This window comes from Macaca thibetana, chromosome 12 (assembly GCF_024542745.1).
Source record: "Macaca thibetana thibetana isolate TM-01 chromosome 12, ASM2454274v1, whole genome shotgun sequence".
In the NCBI taxonomy this organism is placed as follows: domain Eukaryota; kingdom Metazoa; phylum Chordata; class Mammalia; order Primates; family Cercopithecidae; genus Macaca; species Macaca thibetana.
The window spans coordinates 88,528,379-88,551,630 of NC_065589.1; the positions used below are offsets into that span (position 1 = coordinate 88,528,379).

At 34.5% G+C, this 23,252-nt stretch overlaps 1 protein-coding gene and 1 long non-coding RNA gene across 9 annotated transcripts in view; one reads left to right on the plus strand and one right to left on the minus strand.

Annotated features, from left to right (window-relative positions):
* Positions 1 to 7,147: 7,147 nt before the first annotated feature.
* Positions 7,148 to 21,627, plus strand: LOC126932843 (uncharacterized). 2 transcript variants are annotated; one of them, XR_007718341.1, is made up of 4 exons: positions 7,148 to 7,761; positions 19,069 to 19,132; positions 19,244 to 19,321; positions 21,003 to 21,627. It is a non-coding gene; the product is annotated as an uncharacterized LOC126932843 (long non-coding RNA). The 2 variants fall into 2 exon arrangements; XR_007718340.1 differs by lacking the exon at positions 7,148 to 7,761 and having other exon boundaries at positions 18,790 to 19,132.
* The window catches only part of GALNT13 (polypeptide N-acetylgalactosaminyltransferase 13), a 612,881-nt gene continuing 600,952 nt past the window's right edge, over positions 11,324 to 23,252 (minus strand). For 5 of the 7 annotated variants that reach the window (XM_050752067.1, XM_050752065.1, XM_050752062.1 and 2 more), the window contains 2 exons: positions 18,365 to 18,562; positions 14,680 to 14,761 (listed from right to left, as the gene is read on the minus strand). In XM_050752067.1, the coding sequence (XP_050608024.1) occupies positions 18,377 to 18,562 (186 nt within the window). In that variant the 3' untranslated portion in view covers positions 14,680 to 14,761; positions 18,365 to 18,376. Of the gene's footprint in view, positions 14,762 to 18,364; positions 18,563 to 23,252 lie in introns of all 7 variants that reach the window. The other 2 variants (XM_050752066.1, XM_050752064.1) reach the window with 1 other exon arrangement.

The window sequence follows — 23,252 nt, forward strand, 5'->3', positions numbered from 1 at the left end:
TCCAGTACCTCAGGAGGTAACATTATTTGGAAAGAAGGAAAGAAGGTCTTTATAGGAGTAATCCAGTTAAAATGAAGTCATTAGTGTGGACTCTAATCCACTATGATTGATATCCTCATAAAAGGGGTAATTTGGATGCACAGACGGACAGACACAGAGGGAAGATGATGTGATGACATCACAGAGAGGAGACGGCCACATGACTAGAATGATACATTCACACAAGTCAAGGAATGCCAAGAACTGCCGGCAAATGCCAAAAGCTAAAAGAGGCATAGGATTCTCCCCTAGAATCATCAGGGAGAGCCTAGCCCTGTTGACACTTTGATTTCAGACATCTAGCCTCTAGAACTGTGAGAGTGTTAACTTCTGTTGTTGTAAGCCTCCTTGTTTTTATTACTCTGTTACAGCAACCCTAGGAAATTAATACACAGAGAAAGCATCATGAAGGCAGCTTGAAAGTGAACAGTAGCCTTGGAAAACAGCAGGGTTGGACCACCTCCATTAGAAAATCTTCACAGCAAGCACCACTGTTCTTCTTCATGCCTTCTGCTCTGCCTTTAGCAAATAACAACAGCTCCTTGAAGCCTTACTCTCAGAAGTCAGGGGTTTAGCTGAAAACAGAATTCAGTTATCTAACTCTGAGCTCTATGCCTCTGCCATGAAACCTAGGGGAGTTTAGCAGGATATTTTTAGCTTGCTTCCAAGCCAGTAAGATGCCTATTTATCATGTTTTAAATAAGAATACTCCACATACACACATACAGGCACACACACACACACACAACCACACGTATACACAATAATGGATGAGTGATTTTGAAAGGTTTTCCTTTAAAAGGAGTTAAGAATATTTTATAGCTTATAACTTCTTTAATTGATTTTAGGCCTACATTTTATTACTATTAGCAATCTTGATTTAAATATTTACTAGAAACATCAGCCACAAAAACACTAGCTGATTGCTTTTTTGTATCTGAGGGATTATCTTTGAGATTTTCCATTCTTGCTATCACAAAATTACTTCTGTTTTATCTTTTAAACACTGACCCAATGCCACTCCTTCTTGAAGGCATTCTACCAAATGATATTACACTATTCCAATGTTGCATATAGTCCATTATACTAAATAAAATTACAGTTAAGTTAATATATTTTCAAATGGCACATCAAGATAGGCACAGGTGTTGATGTCGATGTTTGTTTCTAATGTCATTATTTTACCATCTTAACTCATAAGTTCCCAAAAAAGTAGGGTCTCAGTCTATTCAAATCATGCATAGAAAATGTAGCTTTAGTCTCTGGAATATAGGTACTTACAAGTAATTTTGATTATGATGAATATATTCAATGAATTTTAATCAAATGCAAAGTAATTAACTTTTTCTTTTCAAATATAGGTCCCATTATCCCTCTGATTCAATCATATCCTTTGTCAGTCATTGCTAAAATGCATTTCTAGCTTTGTCCTGCCTCTACAAAGACTTTTTTCACATGCTACCATTTGAAAACTTATTTTATGAGAGTTAGAAATATATTGGCTTTCTTGGCCAAGGCAATCCTTTAACAGACAGGTAAGGTCTGTAGGGGGAATAATAGTGCATAATCACTGTACCATAGATGCTATTTAATAAGCACACTTTCACACTTCAACACATTACACTTGAAAAGTAACTTATATAATCTGTATTTTTTTTTCCTGTATTAAAACTTAAAAAATAACCTCAATTGAGAAGGACTGTGTCACTAGGCCTATTTATTTTTCTACTATAATAAAGTGTTAAAAATTAAGGCCCCTCACTTCCAAAAAAGCCACAGCCAGTTAGCTTAAACTCTAGGTATATTAGTGGTGTGTAAAGATTTCACTTGAGCATATAAGGTCTGCTAGACATATTCTTTTACCGTGGCGTGTTGGAAATAACACTGACATCAGGAAATTAATTTCCATTGAGCATCCCCTTGACTCATGCACAATTAGACTCTCTGCATAGATTACAATTGTACAAGACATCTATGATGACCTTTTTATTATTTACATTTTTCAAGCGATGAAACCTGTTCAACTAGCTTAAATAATTGATTACCCAGTACACTTTCATCTGTGTGTGCTTAAACCCAACCTTGAACCAGTTTAAGCAAGGGAGGAGTTTTTTGAAAAACTAAACAAAAGAAGGATGAGGGCAGAACTGCACTGCATTTAGTTCTAGGGACCTAAACTTTAATTCTCTCTCTTTTTTTTTCTTTCAATTTCTCTTTGTGAGTAGGAAACCTCACATGCTTGAGTTTGGGACATAGTCTTTTTTCTTTAATTCACCATGAGAGGAAATGGGAAGATTATCCTCCAGTTCCAAATAAAACACTTATAAAGCAGAAAAAAACAGAAATCTAATTAGCCCCCTTCTATCACAGGTCCATCTCTGGAGCAATCACTAGAGTCAGAGGGGCAAAGGGGTCCATGATTGGCTTATTCCTGATCATGCATTCCCAGAAGGAAGGAGGTGGGGACGGGTGCAATGGTTAGCACATGAAAACCATAGCTTTCAAGAACTTTCTCATTGCTAGAATTGTCAGTTGGATCCTGATTCATCCATTTCAAGCCTGCCCTTTCTAATACACCTTGTTATTGTAAAACATATTTGCTATGAATGTGGAGGCTTTAGGTTACCATTGAATTAAACCACACTTTGAAGGAATATTACAGACATTCTCTTTTGACTGTCAGACTTGAACCTAGAAGAGAGACTTCTTACTTTGGAAGAATAAATAGTGGATGTAATAGGCAGGAAGTCACAAAATGAGTCAACATCATAACAAATGTATGCGCCTTTCTATCTGTCTACCCATCTGATCTCCACCTTAATATCCAAGCAGCAATCTGATTACAGAGCACCAGTCAGAAATGAGATTTATCTAATTGCTGTTGGCCCAAGAGCTTTAATTTGAAAAAGATTTGTTTCAAACCATATTCTCTAATCACAAAACATAGCATGTAAGCATAAGGATACAGGTTAATATATCCTGCTTGGTTTCAATGCACTCAGATTAGCTGATGATCATCCTTTATAAGCTATGCATGTTATTTTAGTCAGGATAACATTTCTTCACTGAGATTTATGGTAATTTCATTTTTTAAAAAAGATCTCACTTTTCTATTTATTTCCCATTAAACCCAATTCCTTTTGCCTCAGATCTTGACAAATTCCCAGATAATGCCAAAAGTACATCACCTTCCTAAACATGCATCTGGTTGGCATATAGGTGGAGAGAGATGTTGGCACCGAGGAGGGAAAATGGGGTTGAAATATTCTGCCTGAGTAGGGAATGAAGAAAGCTCTTTTGCCTGACTGGCTCCCTTATTCTATTTGAAGATTACAATGTGATTAGTTGATTTGAATTTAACTGTTAAAATGCAAATAGATTGTTGTCTTCATCTTTCTTTAATTCTTACATGTTGACGTTAGATAACTAATCACATAATAACCAATATTTGACGTTTAATCATAATGCACATCACAACAACCACAACAAATCCTCATATCCTGCATTGTCATCACTAACTTGCATGGAAATTGTTTCTATACTGAGCTTTGTGGCAATATTCAGATTATTAAAAATTAAGAATTTCTTTCCTTATAAAAGAATGTACCTGGGTGATGAAATAATCTGTACAACAAAGCCCCATGACACAAGTTTACCTATGTAACAAACCTGCACAAGTACCCCTGAACTTTAAATGTAAGTTAAAATACATAAATAAATACAAATTAAAAAGAGAATCCAGAGTTTTACTTGAACCCAATAAGAGTTTTGAAAGCATGAACTTTACCTAAGATGTACTATTCATCTGTTGGCAAATGTTTCTGACTTAGCGATTTTCTCTATAAACAGGTTAAACATTAAAAAAAAAAATAGAAAATATGCTAATAAAGCATTATGTGAAAAATAAATAGTTCTAATTTTGAGTCCGTGAGAATAATTAAGGATAAAAATATCAACTAGTTCAATGCCATGGGCAACTTCAGCTCTTAAAGTCAAAAGTAAGTTACGTCATGACTCATGTATTGGCACATGTACATTAATTTGAGTTCTGCTGCTACTTGCATCTTTTGAAAAACAAAGCAGCGATAAGTCAAACAGCATTGGAAATCCTTTCAAAATGTTTTTCTATAAAGCACAGCTTTAAGGATCAACATAGCTTATCATAAACAAAGTTTTGGATGTCAGTATGGTAGCTACTGAAGAACGGTTAAAACTGTTTGCATTCTGGGCTTACTTCTGTAAATCTAAGGTGCTACTTTTCAGAAAAGCTGATTTCAAGAGCTTCTTACATAAATATCTGAAGTTCCAAAATGTATCTGCTATAGGGTTCTGTCTCCTCCACTGACTCGCAGGCCTAGAGGGACAAAACACAGGGTGTTTAGTCTGCTTATGATGCAAAACAGAAGCCAATTTCTATACATGATGGGAAAATAAGGGAAAAGAAAAAAAAATGCCTGGACATTTCTTATTCATTAAAAGCAGTTTTTGTGTCAGTTATCCTTCTACATGGAAGAATTACAATGAACATAGAAGACTGAAGTAAACTTATGTAGCTAACATTTGGTGCAAGAGGCACTTTACCTGAATCATTGCTAACCCTCAAAAAAGCCCTTCAAGGTGGGCCTGAGGTGGGCACTGGCATTGATATGGACAAGTACAACTGTCAGCTTAGATGGTATGTGGCCCATGTGAGATGACAACCTTAGTTACCTAGCTTCAAAATCCATACTCTTCCTACTGTACTCTAACCACAGGATAAAAAGATTCTATTTCAAGGTAAATAAAACTGACCTGAGCAGTTACCTTAGCAAACGTGGCTCTTCTCCTACTTGATTGTTACTGAAAGAAATCTCTGTTAGATCTAAGCAGTTCTCTTCAGAGCCTGGTCCTGCAGTGCAGTTAAAAAGAACCTGTACTCCCACCTCTTGCCAATCGTGATAGGATAGTTAGCACCTCATGGATCTGTCCATAGTATATGAACGATAAGAGAATGTCATATTTAGTGTACAGCTAACACCACCTAAGATTTTGACAAACATCAGAGAGAGAAATCCATCTCCCCACCTATCACCAGAGACTTGGGCACATAAATGGTGACCCTAATAAAAGACACAGGAGGGAGAATGTAATTTTCAGTCTTTTATTTTAACTTGGAATCTATAAATTTATACTATACATTTCCTTTATATGTATCCTTAGGAATGTCTAAGTACATAGTTTTCAGAAATAAGCCTTAGAAAGATATTACAATAAATTTGTACAAATAGTCTACCGCAACTTTTTTTGTCTTTATGATCACATCTCCAGCTGCCTTGTCATGCTAACATTCCATTATTCTATCTCCCAAAACCATGCTTCTGTTAGAGAAAAAAATGCTCATCTGGGTGATACCAAATATAATTAGCCTAATAGTTGCATGATTATGGAATTGTCTCAAGTTCCAAATGCATCCATCCCCTTAAAAATTAATAGCCTTGCAATGAAGATAAATGACATAATCCTATTAGTAAGAGGACATTAAAAAGTGTAGTGGAGGGGCCGGGTGCGGTGGCTCAAGCCTGTAATCCCAGCACTTTGGGAGGCTGAGACGGGCGGATCACGAGGTCAGGAGATCGAGACCATCCTGGCTAACACGGTGAAACCCCGTCTCTACTTAAAAAAAAAAATACAAAAAACTAGCCGGGCGAGGTGGCGGGCGCCTGTAGTCCCCGCTACTCGGGAGGCTGAGGCAGGAGAATGGTGGGAACCCGGGGGGCGGAGCTTGCAGTGAGCTGAGATCCGGCCACTGCACTCCAGCCTGGGCGATAGAGCGAGACTCCGTCTCAAAAAAAAAAAAAAAGTGTAAGTAGTGAAGGTTAAACTGTATCAATATAAAGAAGAACAAGAAAAATGTTAAAGTTCTCTCTCTGCCACCAACCCTTTTCCCACCAACTCCCAAGTCCCTTGCATGGAATACAATGCACCAATAGAATGGAAGGATGGAAATTCATGTGATACTCAACAGATGTGTATTGGGTGCCTAGAATGTGCCAGGTATTATTTTAGATACTTGCATTATATCACAATGAAATCCAGATTCCTGTTTTGCGGTACCTTTTATTAAAGGGGCGAGGGTGCTTGGTAGGGGTGAGGAGTAGAGAGAAAGAGGCACTGAACAACTAAACATTAAAAATGATAAGTAAATTAGGCTACAGTATGACAAAGAGCAGATAGGGGATCTCATGGAGAATTTAGTTGTGATCAAAGCTAATGAGTTCCCATGTAGATATCTAAGAACAAGTATTCCGGTAGAGGCCCTAAACCAAGGACATGCCTGGCTTGTTCAGATCCACAGCAAGGACAGAGTGCTTGGGATGAAGCGAATAAGGGGGAACATTGTGTGGTAGGAAGTCAGAGAGTTAATAGGGGCCAGATCAGCATGCAGTGTGTTTGGCTCTTATAAAGACATAGCCTTTTACTTTATGCAAAACAGGAAGGCACTGGATGATTTTGAGCAGAAGAGAGACATATCTGGGTTACATTTTATAGCATTATTCTGGTTCTCTTTTAAACTATTTTTTTAAATATAAATTTAAGGCTCTCTTTGAGACTAGCCTATGGAGGAGGCAAGTGTGCAAGCAACTGGGAAAGCAGTCAGGAGACTCCGGCTATAGGTTGGTTGGTGGTTCAGACCAGGATGGGAATAGTTGAGGTGTAAAGTAGTGGTCAGATTCAGCAAACACTGTCAAGGTGGGATCAAGGAGATTTTCTAATAGAGAGAGAGATTTCAAGGATACCAAGATTATTGGCCTGAGCAACTGGCAAAATGGAGTTGCCATCAACTGAGATGGAAAATCTCTGGGTTGAACAGATTTGTAGGAGAAGGCAAAAAGGTCAGTTTTGGACACACCAAGTTTCAGATGTCAGTGCAAATTGAGAAGGCCAAGGACTGCACCTCGAGGCACTCCAATATTAAGACATGGAAGAAAGAAGGGAAAGCTTAGCCAAGGAAATGGGAAATCATTGGCCAATGAGGTGGAAGGAAAACCAAAAAAATGAAGAAAGTATATCCAAAGGAGGAGTTGGTGAGCTGCTGAGTCAAATGTTTCTAAATCCACTAATGGAAGCTAGAGTTTCAAAAAGCTAAGTATGTGGGAAGAAATGGATCCTCCACCCATTTGAAGTGCTTTTATATATGCAACTTAACTTCATGTCATTGTTTAAAAGTCAAAACGTTTCACAGGTACATAGAGAAAGGAAGCTGCAGACTCGGGGCTGAGAGCACAGGTCCCATTAGTCTTAAGGAAGCGTATGTTAAATTCTGACCTTGATTGTTTAGACAATGTTGATCTCACAGCCTCCACCTTATATGTATTATCATGTAGTAGATAGAGTGCTTGCTGCACCAAGTTCATGTGTTTTGTATTGCAGAGAAAACTGTAAAATCTGTTTTAGATGTTTGCATGTTTACCTAGGTTTTGGCTTCAAAAAATTGGTGAAGAGACTTCTGTCAAAAGAATTTCGGTAGGCTACCTACCAACTCTTTCCCACAGTGGAAGCAGAGATTGGTGATTAATATCCTCTGTCTTGCGGGGGGAAAAATATCATTATATCGGAAAATGAGTGAGTCGGCAGAAAGTCTACCTGATAGTCTCCTTGGCTGAGGAGGAAGAGGAAAGCACAGTTCTGAGCATAAGAGCTCACATGCTGTTTCTACCAGGTGCTGGTGAAAAGCGAGACAGGGTAAGTTATGGATCTATCAAAACCTGAAGTGGGTGGGGCTCTTTTATTAGGTTATACTTGAGAACCTGGTTACTGCTGGAAATGTATGCTGTGCGTGGACAAGAGTAACCGAAAAGAGAGTAACAGAGTTGGGTATCTGGAGTCACACTTGGTTTCCAGAAAGCCAAGAAGGGACATTTTTGTGTGTAAGACACAAAATCTAGAAATGTCCTTTACACTTGCTGACAGTTATAAGTTGTGGAAAACTAACAAGGCGTTCATGTTTGTAAATCAATGGACTTCTGAACAGGAAATTTCAGATGAGTCTCTTCAGAATAAAATTATGAAAACAGATATTAGAATCTTCTCTCTTCCCTTCCCTCTCCACCCCTCCCCTTCCCTCTCCTTTCCTTTCCTTCTTTTCTTCTCTATTCTTGCTTCTCTCTTCCTTCCCTTCCTTCCTTTCTCCACCTTAGAAAATTAAATGCTCTTTTTGATTATCTTGGTGGTTAAGACTGAAGAGCTGATCCTGGGGAGTCACTGTGCTGTGGAGTCGGCCGCTTCTCTCCATCTTCCTCTCACCCTGGCAGACTGTCTTTTAAGATTTCAGTCTTAGAATCTGGGTGTTGGGTATGGCCTATATTCTGAAAAATAGTTTTTATCATTGATATGAGATTTTTACATTTTTCTATTATTAGTCATTTTTATAAAACAGGAAGAAAAAATCCACCTCAAATCATTTCAGAATCAAAAATAAATACTTTTAAATCATGCATATTTTTGTGTTTCTATTTTATATATTTTGGTAACAAAATTATGCTGGGAACACAACATTTTCTTGGTGCTAGGAGATAATCATAGGCACTTAATCATTTATTTAAATAATCTACAAACATGGAAGTTAAGCATAAAATACTGATGTTTATCTATTTGAAATGTTACCCATTTATTTTCAAAAAAGGCAATATATACCAAAGGAAAACTAAATTGGCATATTTTAATTCTACAAAAATGTATAAATATTTAAATTGACAGCAAAAGAACAATTATATCATCTAGTAATGCTTACAGTATTTAAAATGTGTCATTATGCACAATCTACTTTTATAAATGTTAAAGCACTAGGTGCCAAGCATATATCTAAAACATTTTTGAAATTACTCCTTTCTAGCTGTGGCTATACTGACCAAACAACAACAACAACAACAACAACAACAAAAGCTGAAATAGAAAAACACACACACACACACACACACAAGAAACAAAAAAACACATGTAATCATTCTTTTTCCCCCTTGTGCTATTTTTAGCTGAAATTTCAGTACAACTGGAACCAAGCAGTGGCTTACTTTCATTTTCACACCAATTGAATGCATGATGAAAATCTCATTGTAAAAAAGTGTTATAGCCTTAATCATCTAATTTTCCATTCTCATTCTAACCCTTTAAAAACAGAATATTGAGTGATTTGTTCTCCCCAGCTAAAAAAAACAAAACAAAATAACTTTATATAACGTAACACAAGTATCACAGAAGTGGTCTTAATCTTAAAGGATCCTTAAGAAAAGAGCTGCCCTGAATTCACTAGTATTTCAGAGGGATTTTTCTTTTAAAACACATACAATGAAAAGTGTCTTTAGAATTTATTGACCAATATCAAAGAAACTGGGCTACAAATATACACAAATTATTTAAAACACATTGCTGGTGCTCATTCAACACTGTAAATTCATACACAGCTGATACTTAGTAGCAGTTCGAACATGGTGTAGTCACAACAGATGTGTCCATGTGCTGTACATAAGAGGGGCTGATTTCACCTATTCCATATTTTGACATATTGGGGAAAATGGGCAGAGGTGGAATCCTGAAACACAAACTGCCTTAAGATCTAATTGAATTTCTGCTGCCCAACTGAATTGGAAATTTATTCAAGATTTGCAGCAGATATCAGCTATGCAGGATGACAGTTATGGATGGTGACACATCCATGACAAATCTGAATTTCTAAAATTCTTCAATTTGTGAAATCAGTACACTTTATAACTTAAGAATGCATACATGTTTTGCCTCCTCTGAGACTAGATTTAGCATCTGTAAGTGAGATGCAAGTAAAATGGTTGTGAGCAGATACAATCATCATTTCTTAAGTGGTAAAACCATGTGTGGGGGAGACAGTATTTTGAGGTTTACTGAACCAATTCAGAATATGTTCCTAACCTCCCACCAAATTTTTTAAAAGGTAAAAACAGTTCTGTTTTAGTGTAGTTATTTTTTCTCTCTCTGTACACTTTTTTCCCTTTTATTTATTAGACTGTTTCTAAGCACCGTGGCAAAATCAAATTTATAGATTGTGTTTACTAGAGTTTACAGAGCTCCACTGGGAAGCCTAGAAATCTCTGCTGATTTCGCTGCAGTCTTTGAAGCTCCATGTCATAGAACCTCCCCAGTCTTCACAGTAATAGATGGTCTAATTCTCTGTGCAAGCTGTGGGCCAAACCTTACTTTTAACTTGAAGATAATTAGAAGGAAAAATGAAAGTGAGTATGTTCCATTAGTTACTACTGAAGAGGCTTTGCTTTCCTGAAACCCAGTTTGCCAAATAATGATCGGATGTTCCTGTAATCATGCTGTTTCTTGGTAGTTTATTTCTGCTGTAGGTGTTAGTGCTTGTATTATTTTAAAGAACTAATTTTATTTAAATAAGTAGTAAGAATTTAAATATTTCTAAAGAATCAATGTACTAGTCAGAAACTTTTTTTTTTTTTTTGAGACAGAGTCTTGAGGCTGAAGTGCAGTGGTGTGATCCTGGCTCACTGCAGCCTCTGCCTCCCAGGTTCAAGCAATTCTCCACATCAGCCTCCCGAGTAGTTGGGATTACAGGCGTGTGCCACCACATCCAGCTAATTTTTGTATTTTTAGTAGAGACAGAGTTTCGTCATGTTGGCCAGGCTGGTCTCCAACTTCTGAACTCAAGTGATCCGCCCACCTCAGCCTCCCAAAGTGCTGGGATTACAGGTGTAAGCCACCGTGCCTGGCCCCATAACATGTCTAATGAAGATATTTTTCTCATTATTGTTCCATTTCTGTAATTTTTTGAGTGACAGTATTAGTTTACATTAACAATAAGGGGTCCAAGCAACACAACTTATAGATATATGATCTTTAGAAAAGTTATATTACGTATCTGGGTTTCAGTCTTATTATCTATAAACAGAGAAACTAAGACAACGTCATCTGTAAAGTCCTTTAAAAATCTCTAATTGTGTTTATTCCATCGACTGCACTTAGAAGATAAATTTAGTAATAATTCTTATGAAATCAAGAAAATACATACTTTTTAAGACAATGATATCTCTTTAAAAGTCAAAATCGTATACCTTCAGGTGGCCATTGGACACAAAAAATAAAAATTAAAACTATTTTTAGCTTAATGAAGCAACTTATGTAATATAGCAGCATTTTAATAAAATATCATATTTCATTTCCATAAGGCAGGATATTTTATCCAGAAAATAATATATAGTCCACAGTTTAATGTGAAGAATATTACAAAGAAAATTATAACTTGAAGACAAAGTTATTGGAAATCCTGTCTAAATATATTAGCCTTTATTTTAAATTTTAAAATACAAAAAAAGTATGATACAGTAACACTTAGCAACTTTAACACACATTTTTCAGTTCATTAATTCAAGAAATATTTAAAGAATATATATGCCAGAAATACCAAATGAACAAAACTGACAAAGCCCCCGCCTTCATGGGACTTACCTTCTAGGGCATGTGATGGGCATGTTTGGGGCTGGGGAGGGGGAAGTGCAGACAGAAATAAAGAAGCAAACTTTTAGATTGTCAGGTACAGGGGATAGGGAGGGCAGATGGGAGAAGGGTTTGTCTTACTGATAAGATAATATTTGAACTGAGACCACTAAGGGGAGCTCTCTGGGGCAGAGGGAACAAAACACTAAAGCGGGAACTTTCTTGGGAGCCATAGTGGGGTAAGTAAGAGGCAGAATAATAAGAGATAAGAGATGGCGTTAGAAAAAGGTGGAATTGTATCTGTGTGTGTGTGCATGTGTATGTATGTGTGGTGAGTGGTGTGGATGTGTAGAGGGGTAACACTCATGAAGGACCTTGAAGGCCACTGGAGGGAGAAGTCATTGGAAGATTGTGAGCAGGGAAGTGACAAAATCAAATTCATGGTTAACAGAATCACTATGGCTGGTGTATTGAGAAAAGATTGTTCAAGACAAGGACTAGGAAATTAGGGAACTAAATAATAAGCATATTGTGATTAAAAAGGTTAGAGGTAGTGACACCTAGTGGATGTGGCGGCAAGTAATTCTTTTCTAGTTACATTTCAAAGGTAGCATCAAGGGAATTTGCTGTTGGATTAGATGAAAGTTGAAACAGAAATAGAGGAGTCAAAAGCAACTTTCAGTTTTTGACCTGAGCATCTGGAAGGTTGAAGTTGCATTAACTGAGATGGAGAAGACCACAGAAGAGATTGGTTTGAAATATGTCAGTCTAGCTCCATAAATAAGGGATCTATAAGACAAGTGCATTATGAATCCAATCATGGTTTTAACTTTTTGTACTGAAGACAATAAACATTTTTGAAAACAAATTATATGTTAGTCATTGCTTTCTAGTGTTAGGTGTTTTGTATTTTATGCCACTTTTTGTTAGATGCTGTAATGGCATGCGTTCAAGCCATCTGAAGATTCTTGAAAAATTCTTTTCTAGCATGAAACTCATGTAGTTTTAGTTTCTCACCATGACCATAACGAACTTTCACATATTTAAAATGCTGCTAAAATGTTTCAAGTTCAGCTTTGATGGGGTAGCTGTATTTATAAAAATTTGCCATTGACCATTTTCTATGTAACATGCATTTTGACTGACAAATCAATAAGTGGAACATATGGTATACATGAGTCCTTGAGAGTTGAAGCTTTTCAACTTAAGTAATAATGCTGTGCAGGGTCTTTTTACCTTAGTCAGGAGAAAAGGAAATGAGGGGAGAAGAGGAGTGTAAAAATGAAAGATGGGAATTTTACATGAGGCCTCAATGGACTTGAGAGGCTGCTAATAATTTAAGGCAATGGTTCACTGCCTCTTGTGAGTCATAGCCTTCTTTCCAAGTTTGCTGTAAGCGACATACTCCCACCTCAGAAAAACATGCCCGGATACTCAACATTTTGCTTACAATTTTAGGAAAGTCACGGATTCCCGGAGAGCTCATGGTGAGGGGTGTCTATATTTAAAGAGCAAACCTGAAATGCTCCAGGTTGCAGATTCTTCCCTACAGTTGTACCAATAAAAAGTCAAAAGAGGAAGGAATACCAGTTGCAAAAATCATTTAAGATTTTACTGACAATCAGAAAGTGCCCTCATTTTCATTATAAAGCAGTGTATGTGCAAGTCAGAGACATAGAGAGTTTGTATGCAGTCAGAATGATTAATCCTTTCTATAAGAGCTTTTTAAGTAAAGATGAGGACCACAGAGGTGGAATCTTCTGCTCCAGAAAACACTTCTTCCATTTTTCCTCTCGAATTTCTCTTAGCTGCTGAGTGCATTTATAATGAATAACATACATATATAGGGTAACTCTATGAGCATTTTAAATGCTGTCAAATACAAAAACTTATTAGCAAAATTCTGATTTTTTTTTTCCTTTTCATGGCCTCTGTTAATGTATTTTGAGCATAAAGGGTTTTAAGATGAGAAAAGAAAATGTGAATCTAGCCTAATTATAACTATGTTCCTCGGGCCATAATATATGGCAAACAATATATAGCAGTTTAATTACAATAAAAGCTTAATGAATGTGTGTTGAGTTTATTCCCCTGGTGATAAAATTTTTAGATATTGGAGCATAGCACTGAAAGGTATTCTTTAACATAGAAAATGAAAATGACAGTGGTGACCTAACTAAAATCTTTAAGTGCAATAGAGTTAAAAATTAAGTCTAAAATTCTCTCTTTCACCTACAATTCTGTACAGCATCAGTGGCATGCCACTGTCTATAGAGTGAAGAGAAAAGGGATGGTAGAGTTTGTGGAGACCAAGATTTTGGTTAAGAATTGAGTTTCCAACATAAACTCTGGAAGCAAGATTGTTTAGCTTCAGCCTGTGTTAGGAATAATTGCAACCCACTTTGAGTTCTCTCACAATGATTGAAGCACTGCGGATTAGACTCGTCTTGTTCCCCTCAATGCTTCACGGATTTCTTTTTTTTATGTCCTTTAAATTGAATTTAAAAATTTTCCTTCTCTTTTTTGGATTCACATTGGTTTAAATGTGATGCTTCTGTAAAGGCTCTATGAATTCAATATCCAATGTAATGTTTTTCTTTGTCCAAAACTTGGAATATTTTGTAGGATGAATTCATTCAGAAATAATTTAATATGTGGCCCTGTTGTAGACATAGAATTCAAACATGTTTCCATGAAGGATCGGTAAAATGGGTGAGTTTATAAAGCAACTGATAATATTTCATAATGAAGATGATTTTATAAGGCATTTACATTATCTCTTTCAATCACCATGACAACCAAAAATAAAATAACCTCCAATTAACCCTATGACATGAGTGCAATAAAGATTTTTCTTAAAGCAAACTGTTTGTTTTACAAGTTGTTCTGTTGTTTAATAATAATTTGCTATTATTTATATTTTTATGTGCTTTTATCAGATACAAATTTTAGTAGGGAAATAAGCAAACATTTCTAGAAACGATTTAGAAACAATTGTGTTTTAGAATACTAAAAGGATTTTTAAAACTTTCAATTCAGCAAAGTCAATATTTTCCCCCAATTGAAATAATGGAAAAACAAAAGCGTAGACACTTTCATGGCTTGGAGGACATGGTCTTCATGTGCCCAAGGTCATGTTCCTTAGCAGCCACTGTTGGGATCTGCTTCCACTACAGTCCTGCATTGTAGGCACCATTTTGTCTTCTTCAGAAGGTTCATCGAGACATTGGTTACTGTTAACATGTCGCAACGTGAGTCTCTGTAAAAGATAACCAATAATCAGTGCAGCTTATTTCATCTTTAGCTTCACTAGCACATCAGATGAAATCTGTTCTCTAAAAAATCCTTTATGATTTTTTTAGTATAATACACTGTGATAGGTTTGTAAAAGGAACTGTGCACAGGTGTCCCTGGATTAATTATTATACAACTTTGACTGTTATGAAGTCATCATTGTCTAATATACCTTTATTTGCAGATGGTTAAAGAAACTGGCTGACATTTATCAAGCGTTGCCAAGAATTCAGGCTCCTTTGCAAAAAGCCCATTTGTGAGCTCTGAGTTCAGTTGAGGACTGCAAATATTAACAAGCTTTTGTAAAAGCTTAGTTTTCTTAGGCATGTGTTATTCAGTAACCATTTGGTAAACATGCAAATAGATGGCACAGCTGTGACCCAAATGAACAAAACTGCTAGAGATGTTCCCATTTCAAAATACTAAACAAGCTATAGTATCTGTGACTGTAAGACATTCATTGTAGAAAGTGATTATCAGAGCAAAAATTAATCTGTCTTACTTGATAAAATCTTTACAATAGTTTGGTCTGTATTTTTAAGAATCTTAAAAATATAACAAATAAAAACAGGGGCATGATGATCATATATTTTTAAACATTATATTTATATTTTGGTTTATTCATAAATTCCAATAATTGTATGTTAACCAGTCATTATATATCTTCTCTTTGGCATCTTTACGTACATTGGAAATCACATTTTTGGACTTTTCAGATATACATTTTAAATCAACATGATTTATACATACTAATTTTATATATTTCTGCTATTTCATGGGCAATACCTAGGACCATATTATATGGAAACCTCTCCAACCAGAAGCGAAGTATTTGAATGTATGAGAGATAATTTGCAAATATATCTTGAAAATAGCACTCTACTTTTTTTTTTTTTTTTTGCAAATTACCAAAATTAAAGGTAAACAAAATGTTTTTTTTTTGCCTCTTGATACTACATTGAAAATGGGATGAAAGTAAACATAAGAGGTGGGCAATAAAAATGGTAGAGAAATAGCAGCCAGACGATTGTAATTTGTTTAGATTAGGACTGAAAACATCGTGGCCTGCACTGTTGTAAGAAACGATGGAAGGGAGAATAGGTTTGTGGTAGAGGAGGCCTAAGAAACAGCAAGCAGGAAATTAAAAGAGCAAGGCAATTAGATGCAAAGGAGATTTCAAGATTGAGACCTTTGTTGTTGCTCTTTCAAAACATGGAATCAAGTTATTTACACTAAAAAACAAAGAAAGGAATAAATGGCCAAAGATAGGCAAGAAGATGGCTGATTTACACTTATGATGCCAGAAATTCAACCAGTAGCCAGCTTGAAAAAATAAAGATACATAACGAAAACAATATATATTTTTTCTAAACAGTTCTAGTTAAAAATCAACAAAATGGCTTGATTTTTGTTACGTATCTGTGGTCCTTTGTGTATATATTCTCTTTCAAAAATATAACTTACCATTGCATACTTCTATTAGATCCCTTTTTTAAAAAAGTACGATTTTTCAAATATCACATATGTTATTGCCCATTAAGCTACCCCAGAAAGCACTGCCAGTGTCTTATTGCAGTCGATCACATATCATTGTAGTTGAATGCTTTGATCAATTATCTGTTACCTTAGTTCAAAATATAGCACAGACTTGAGATTTTTCTTTAAGGATCATGTGAATAGATGTTGTCAACTGCACAAATAATAATTTTAAAAACAATAGTTTTTATTATTCTTTCTAAACAATACATGATTTATTTGAAGGAATTCACTAGTAGTGAAAACCCACTGCTGCAGAGACAAAGAAACAACTAAACACTTCTTTATAGTACAGTGCAGTAGAAAACCAGACCTTTTAGGCTCAGGTAAATTCCTGTCCCTTATTTACTAGCTGTGAACACTCAGGCATGCTTTGAATTATTCTGAGGAATCATGTTCTTTGTCAGAAAATACTTAGAGTTAAACATGCTTACAAATATCCTTTTTCCCTTTTTTTAAAAAAATTTGACCTTCAGTCAACTAACTGGAATCCCCTGGCAACCTCAAAAGGGTAAAAATGTTAACTACGTTTCTAGCCTACATTGTTTATGGTAAAAATGAACTCTGATTGATAAACTGCATCTGCAACTGATAAATTGCATATATATACTAACAGAAAAGCAAACTGGGCTTTTCTAAGTGCAGACTTCTAATTCTTTATGTTTTATTCGGTTCCTGGAAGCTAGGCCTATGGAGTTGTTACAAGGAGAGATCATCTTCTGTGAGGCCAGTAAGCCAGGATGGTTTTGACATCTGCCTGATGTGGATCTCATCTCCTTGCAACAGACTGTCACCTGTGGAGAAGGCTATAAGAACTGCTAAGGGAACTGCCGCAATTTCTCCTATGGAGAGAAGCGCTCTGTGGTCTCTGCTCTAGCACTCTATAGTAGACTTGTGAGAATAAAAAGTTAGTTAAACCTAAACCTCCTCTTTTGGCACTGCATATATCAGGTTTGATTGCTTTGAAGGCAACTAAGATAATACACAAAAATTGCTTTGTATACAAGTTTTCTTTGTGCAAAAGACGTAGACTTTTCCAGTTTTACCAACTCTTACATTTGGAATGTCTTTGACTGGAATATAGTTCTAATTAAAATAGTACCCCATGTGTTGTCCCCTCTCCATAATTTCATTCCCAGCCTTGTTACAAGACTTCTGAGCTCAATTGTTTCCTCCACTAACAATATTTAAGTGGTTCATCTGAACCAGAAAAATGCCCCAATCTTCCTGTGTTCTCATTGTAAGGTAAGGGACAAAGTAAAATCCTTTATTTTTTGGATAATAAACCCCTTAAAACTAAAAGGTAGGACATGTTCTTATTTGCACTCTTTAGAGGAATTCCCTATCAGTTGACCTGAATAATGATTCATTTTATTGCTTACTGAAAAGATAGTCACAAATCATACAAGTGAGAGATAAAAGATACAACTTAAAAAAAGTATTATTTCACTTAGGCAACCATAAAGAAATGCTTAGAAATAATTTTCTTTATAAAGGTATTGAAAAATCACATCTTAGTCTTTAATAATGCGCTTGCTTAGTGTTTTAATTAAAATAATAAGATACTTTAGAAAGGATATGCCATATTTGCATTTAACCAAAGTATCTGAATAAAAAGAAACAAAAATAAATGATTTTGTTGTTTTAGAAACAATCTTTTTTTGACCCTGTTAGTTTTTTAATTGATATTTTTCAGATCTGATGATGCAGAACCTGTTGTCATATAAACACGGCTATAGTTCGCCTCAGAGTTAATATGTCATAATACAGTTCATCAAAGATATTTATGCATATATATGTTTAAAATAAAGAAAAAATCAAAAACATACCTACTCATTAAGGATAGACTAAACACAACTTAATATATGCAGTCCCCAAATTAATGAGTAACTAAGAAGTAAAAGACAGAGAGTTAACTCCATGGAGAAAAGGTACATAAAAATTTTTCTTAACCACATTTTAAAGGAGTTTCCAGATTTCAATAACTGAACATAACAAAAATACTAAAATTAATAAAATCTGCAACACAAACCTCCAAAAATCATTAGAGAATGTAATCAGTAGAATTCCCAAAAATATTTCTAAAAATTTCCATTCTTGTATAGTTTCTTAGTAGCCATTTTTGCAAAGTGCTATCATTACAGGTTTCCACTGTAGGATGCTGGGAGCCATCAGCTACTTTGTTCACTGAGAGACAAGACTGGGTGATTATATGAAGAAGAGTGTGGGTCTGTTTGACAAAGAAAATAATGAATAATGACGAAATCAAGTACAAAGACAGTAATAAATCAATCATCCTAGGCAACATGCAATTTCTACTGGATAAAGATGGAAGGCACATGTCACAATAATTGCATCCATGGAGCTGTGAGCCACATTTTTTTAGATGGCTTTAATATCAACCCTATAAGGAAGGCGTAAATGAAGATAAGACTGAGACTATGGAGAAGGGCTTAAGATTAAATGATGAAATATTTTTGGCAAAAGGTTATTTTTAGATATAAAAGATTATATTCTCAGCCTTCATCCTAGTAATACAATGCTTTTTAGTACCAGATGAGTTATTTGCGAGTAGATATTCAAAATAGTTGATTAGTCCAACTATGGCCCTTGGCCTCCTCATTCTTACACTCTAAAATTAAATAATATCAGGGACAAATTTGGAGGATAATTTAGCTTTAAGGCTTTACTTTGAACAGTATGGTACTCAAATTGCTCCCACTTGTGTTTTTACAGGGCTAACCTGGTTGTGTTCCACATGTACATTGCCACCTTCGTTAGATGTCAATTAGAAAGGCAGGTAATGAAGGGAGGAAAAAGAAAAAGATCAACTCTTAATCTAATTCTCCAAACAGTTTCAATTAATTAATTTATCTGTCCGTTTCTTGCTCTCCATCTATTTCCTCTAAAGGAACATAAGCTCCAGGAAAGTCACAGACTATGGCCACCTACATCTTGAAGCTCACTGCCTGCCCATGGGATACACTAAGTAAGTCTGGTGATTCAAATGCTTAGTACAAGACCAGTGCAGACAATAAATTCTGTTAAAATTAAGCTACTTCTCTCAGTCAGCTTAATGTACACAAATTATTGGATTATTGTTTTCAAGGATTTATCTTCTATAGTAAAATAGTATATAATTTGTAAAGAAAGAAAAAATAACATTTTATTCATAGTATTGTTAACTATGTAGTTGATATTAAAACTGTAACTATAAATAATATTGTTAACTATATAGCTTGATTTTTTTTAAGAAGACTAGTTTATATTTTTGTTTCTTTTTTTAACCAAACATGAATTTTTCCATCATACTGTTTAAAACTGCTAGGCTAGATCATCCTCTACCCTCAGTGATATTTCTTCTTGAAGTGAACTTTTCTTGGAAAATGCCATTTTAACATCAAAGATATTAGTGTAAATGATGTTAATTTCATTTGTAATATAAAAATTAATTTTTATGACATAAAACAAAACAAAAATGATTTTGCTTACCCTCTGGAAACATAACCCCAGGGCATAAATACAACATAGAATTTTCATTTAAAAACATACCTCCCAAAAGTGTTTATCAAATGAATGGCCATGAAAAAATAGTCAAAGAACTTTAATTCCAGGTACTTATAAAAAGCCATAGCCCAGAAGAAAACTTACAAATCTTGTCCTTCTTGAGACAAAAATTATTTTTCATTTAAAAACACACAAAATTATTTAGTGTCTTCATTTGCTTGAAAACAAAGCATAGTTCATTTATTTCTGAGTATACTGTTTGAAATGATAACAATTATTAATATTGTGTGTATCTTCTAATAATTTTATGAATTTATATAATTGAGGTCATATAATCAAATATTCCTTTATTCATGTTGTGAGAATTTTTTTCTATCATTAAAATAATCTAAAATAATCTAAAAACATACTATTAAGAAACAAACTATTTCTCTGAAATGAATTTGCCAAAATCCATTTAACTTTTTTATTTGCAGGGAATATCTTTCCAATTTGGAGCTATTGCAAATAACAAAAATATATTGTATTTCAGAGATATTTGATCAATATGTTGATGTTCAGAGATATTTGCCATTATTTGTAATACATACAGATATAACTAAGGGTTGATATGTATGTATAATAAATAATGGCAAATATCTCTGAACATCAATGTCTATATCTGTCATTATTTCTTTGGAAATTATTCTTAGAAGTGAAATTGCAAGGTCAAATACATGAACACTTTAACACATATTAGCAAAGTTCTTTAAAATATATCTATAACAGTAATTTGTAATAACAGCAGCAGCAGCTAACACTTCTTGTACTTGCTATATGTCGGGATACTATATGGGTATCACTGTATCTTCACCAATATTACAAGTTGCTGCTAAAAACATTTCTTGCTGTATTGATAGGATAAACAAGAAACGAATACAATAACACATAAAATGATTTTTATGTATATATGTTTTTTAAAAACTTTTTTTCCATTTTCTTTGGCTATGTTTCTACTATGCTGTTTATTCAAGTCCTTGCACATTTCTATATGTGGTATACTATTTTCCCTTCAAAAAGTACAGTAACTAAGGGTTGATATGCTCTTTATTAGGCATATCAAGCCTTAGTTATATCTGTTTTTGTTGCACATGGCTAATTAGTCTACTTTTGTTTTCTTTTAGAGAAATGGTCTCACTATATTGCCCAGGCTGGCCTCAAACTCCTGGACTCCAGCAATCCTCCCATCTCAGCTTGCCAAGTAGGTGGTACTACAGGCCCATGCCACCGCATCCAGCTATATTAACTCAATTTTGAAGACAATGTGACATCCAGGCTGACATGCAACTTACTGCCAAATATATTTTCCTATAGCATATTTAAAATATTGACTAGAAAATAGGATCTAAACCCTAAGCTAGTATTGAGTTTTGTTTATAATACGGCATTACTTTATTGTTCTCCTCTAGAGTGTAAAGCCTTGGTATTTCCTGCGATGTACAATATTTCAATCATAACATAAAAATACATAAGAAAAACATTAATGATTCCTGCCTTTATATATATTTGCTTGTTTGACTAACATAAAATGTGGCATGGAGCATCTAAATTTACCCTTCCAAATATATAATTCCTACTTAAAGCCAACTGGAATCAGGCTAAACAATTTTGTAAAATTAGGCCATACCTTGGCATTAAAAGTACTAATGTAAAAAATAGATATTTTAATGAACTGACTGCATAGTTAATTTAAGAGCCAATCGCACAGGTCTCAGTTTAAAAGTTGGTATACTAAAAGATTAAAATAAAACCCACTCAATTATGTTATTACATATAATAATATACAAAATAAGTATAAATTTGGACTACTATAGATATTTAATTTAATAGCAAAGATAATAGGATTTCTTCTGTTAAGCATAGAATAACAATTAAAAATTAATATAACAAAGTTATTACTCAAAACATTAATTATGATCTCCAGACAAGGTAATCTATGCATTCAGTCAAATAGAAATATTATAAAATAGGAAGTGTAATCATTTAACACATAGGAACTACAAATGTGACACTAATCTATTGAAATTCCTACTCACTACTTCTAATAAGAAATCACAGCTATGGGTCAATAGGAATATGGAAAGGTGATACCTGTGTAATGCACACAGCCTTCAAAAGGTAAATTAAGCCATTGTTTTTCTTAGGAATGCTACACAGGGGAATGGTTGGGATGCACTTAAAGATCACTTACCTTGAAATTATAATCCCATTTACCTGCTCTCTAATAAAGGTAAATAAAAGATGGTAGTGTAATTCAAGTCTAAATATTAATCTAACACATTTTACCTATGGAAAAGCATTCCTTATATTGTGACTCTGGAAATTATTTGATACAGATGTACATAGAATTCACAACAAGTATTTTCTAAGTCCACTTGCTCAGTCACATGAAAAATAAGAGTTATTTTTAGCATCATATTTTTCTCCCTTTTTTTCTTTGTTGCATAGTGTTTGTTGAACGTAAGTGTTCTGATCTAAAATTAGATTCTCACACTGTATGTAGCTGCCTAGTTATTCAAAAAGAAATGTAATTATATGCATATATCATAGGAAAATATTCTAAATTGATTGGAACACCATTGTAATGTTCAAACAGAATATAAGAACACCTGAATAAAACAGAATGAATGGATGACAGAACTTTATAAAAATAATTCTTAAAATGTTTCAGTGAGATGAATTTTTTTCTTTTCATTTAATGCTGGCAATAGACATTTCATGGCATAGAAGGGTTTGTGAAATTTATTCAAGCTTCTAGACCACATAGGTATCCTACAATTTTGCTAATGATGCCCAGGATGCCCTCAATTCAAACAGGTTAGGCCATATATAAGATGACAATGAACTAAATTCATGGTTATTTACGAACTATTTAGTTAGGGGTGTGAGAAACTACATTTGAAATCAAAGTTGACCAAAGAAGTGCATTTATTACTAACATGTGCTTAGTTTCATTCAATTACAAGGATAAGCAATTACGAGTATGTATAGCTGAAGCTTGTAAGCAATTAGAGCAAAATGACAAAGTAGTTTTATGACTGCTTATTTAGCTAAATAGACCATATTTATTGTAGAACATCTTTCTCACTATTAAAAAAATGAGAAATTTTATGTCAATAAAATTTGGTATAACAAATAACTGATAGCATTTAGGTATTCCATTTGAAATACTGTATATTAAGCTTATTATATCATAACCATTGAAAGAACCGAATTATTTCTAGTTTTTTGATAACATTGAGAGGCAACGTAGTGTAGTAGAAAAATTGCTGGATTTACTGTAAGAATCTGGCTGTGCAAACTTAAATGAGGCATTTACCGTATGCTTCATTTTACTAATGTGAAAAATAGAATATCTGTCTTATAAGACTATT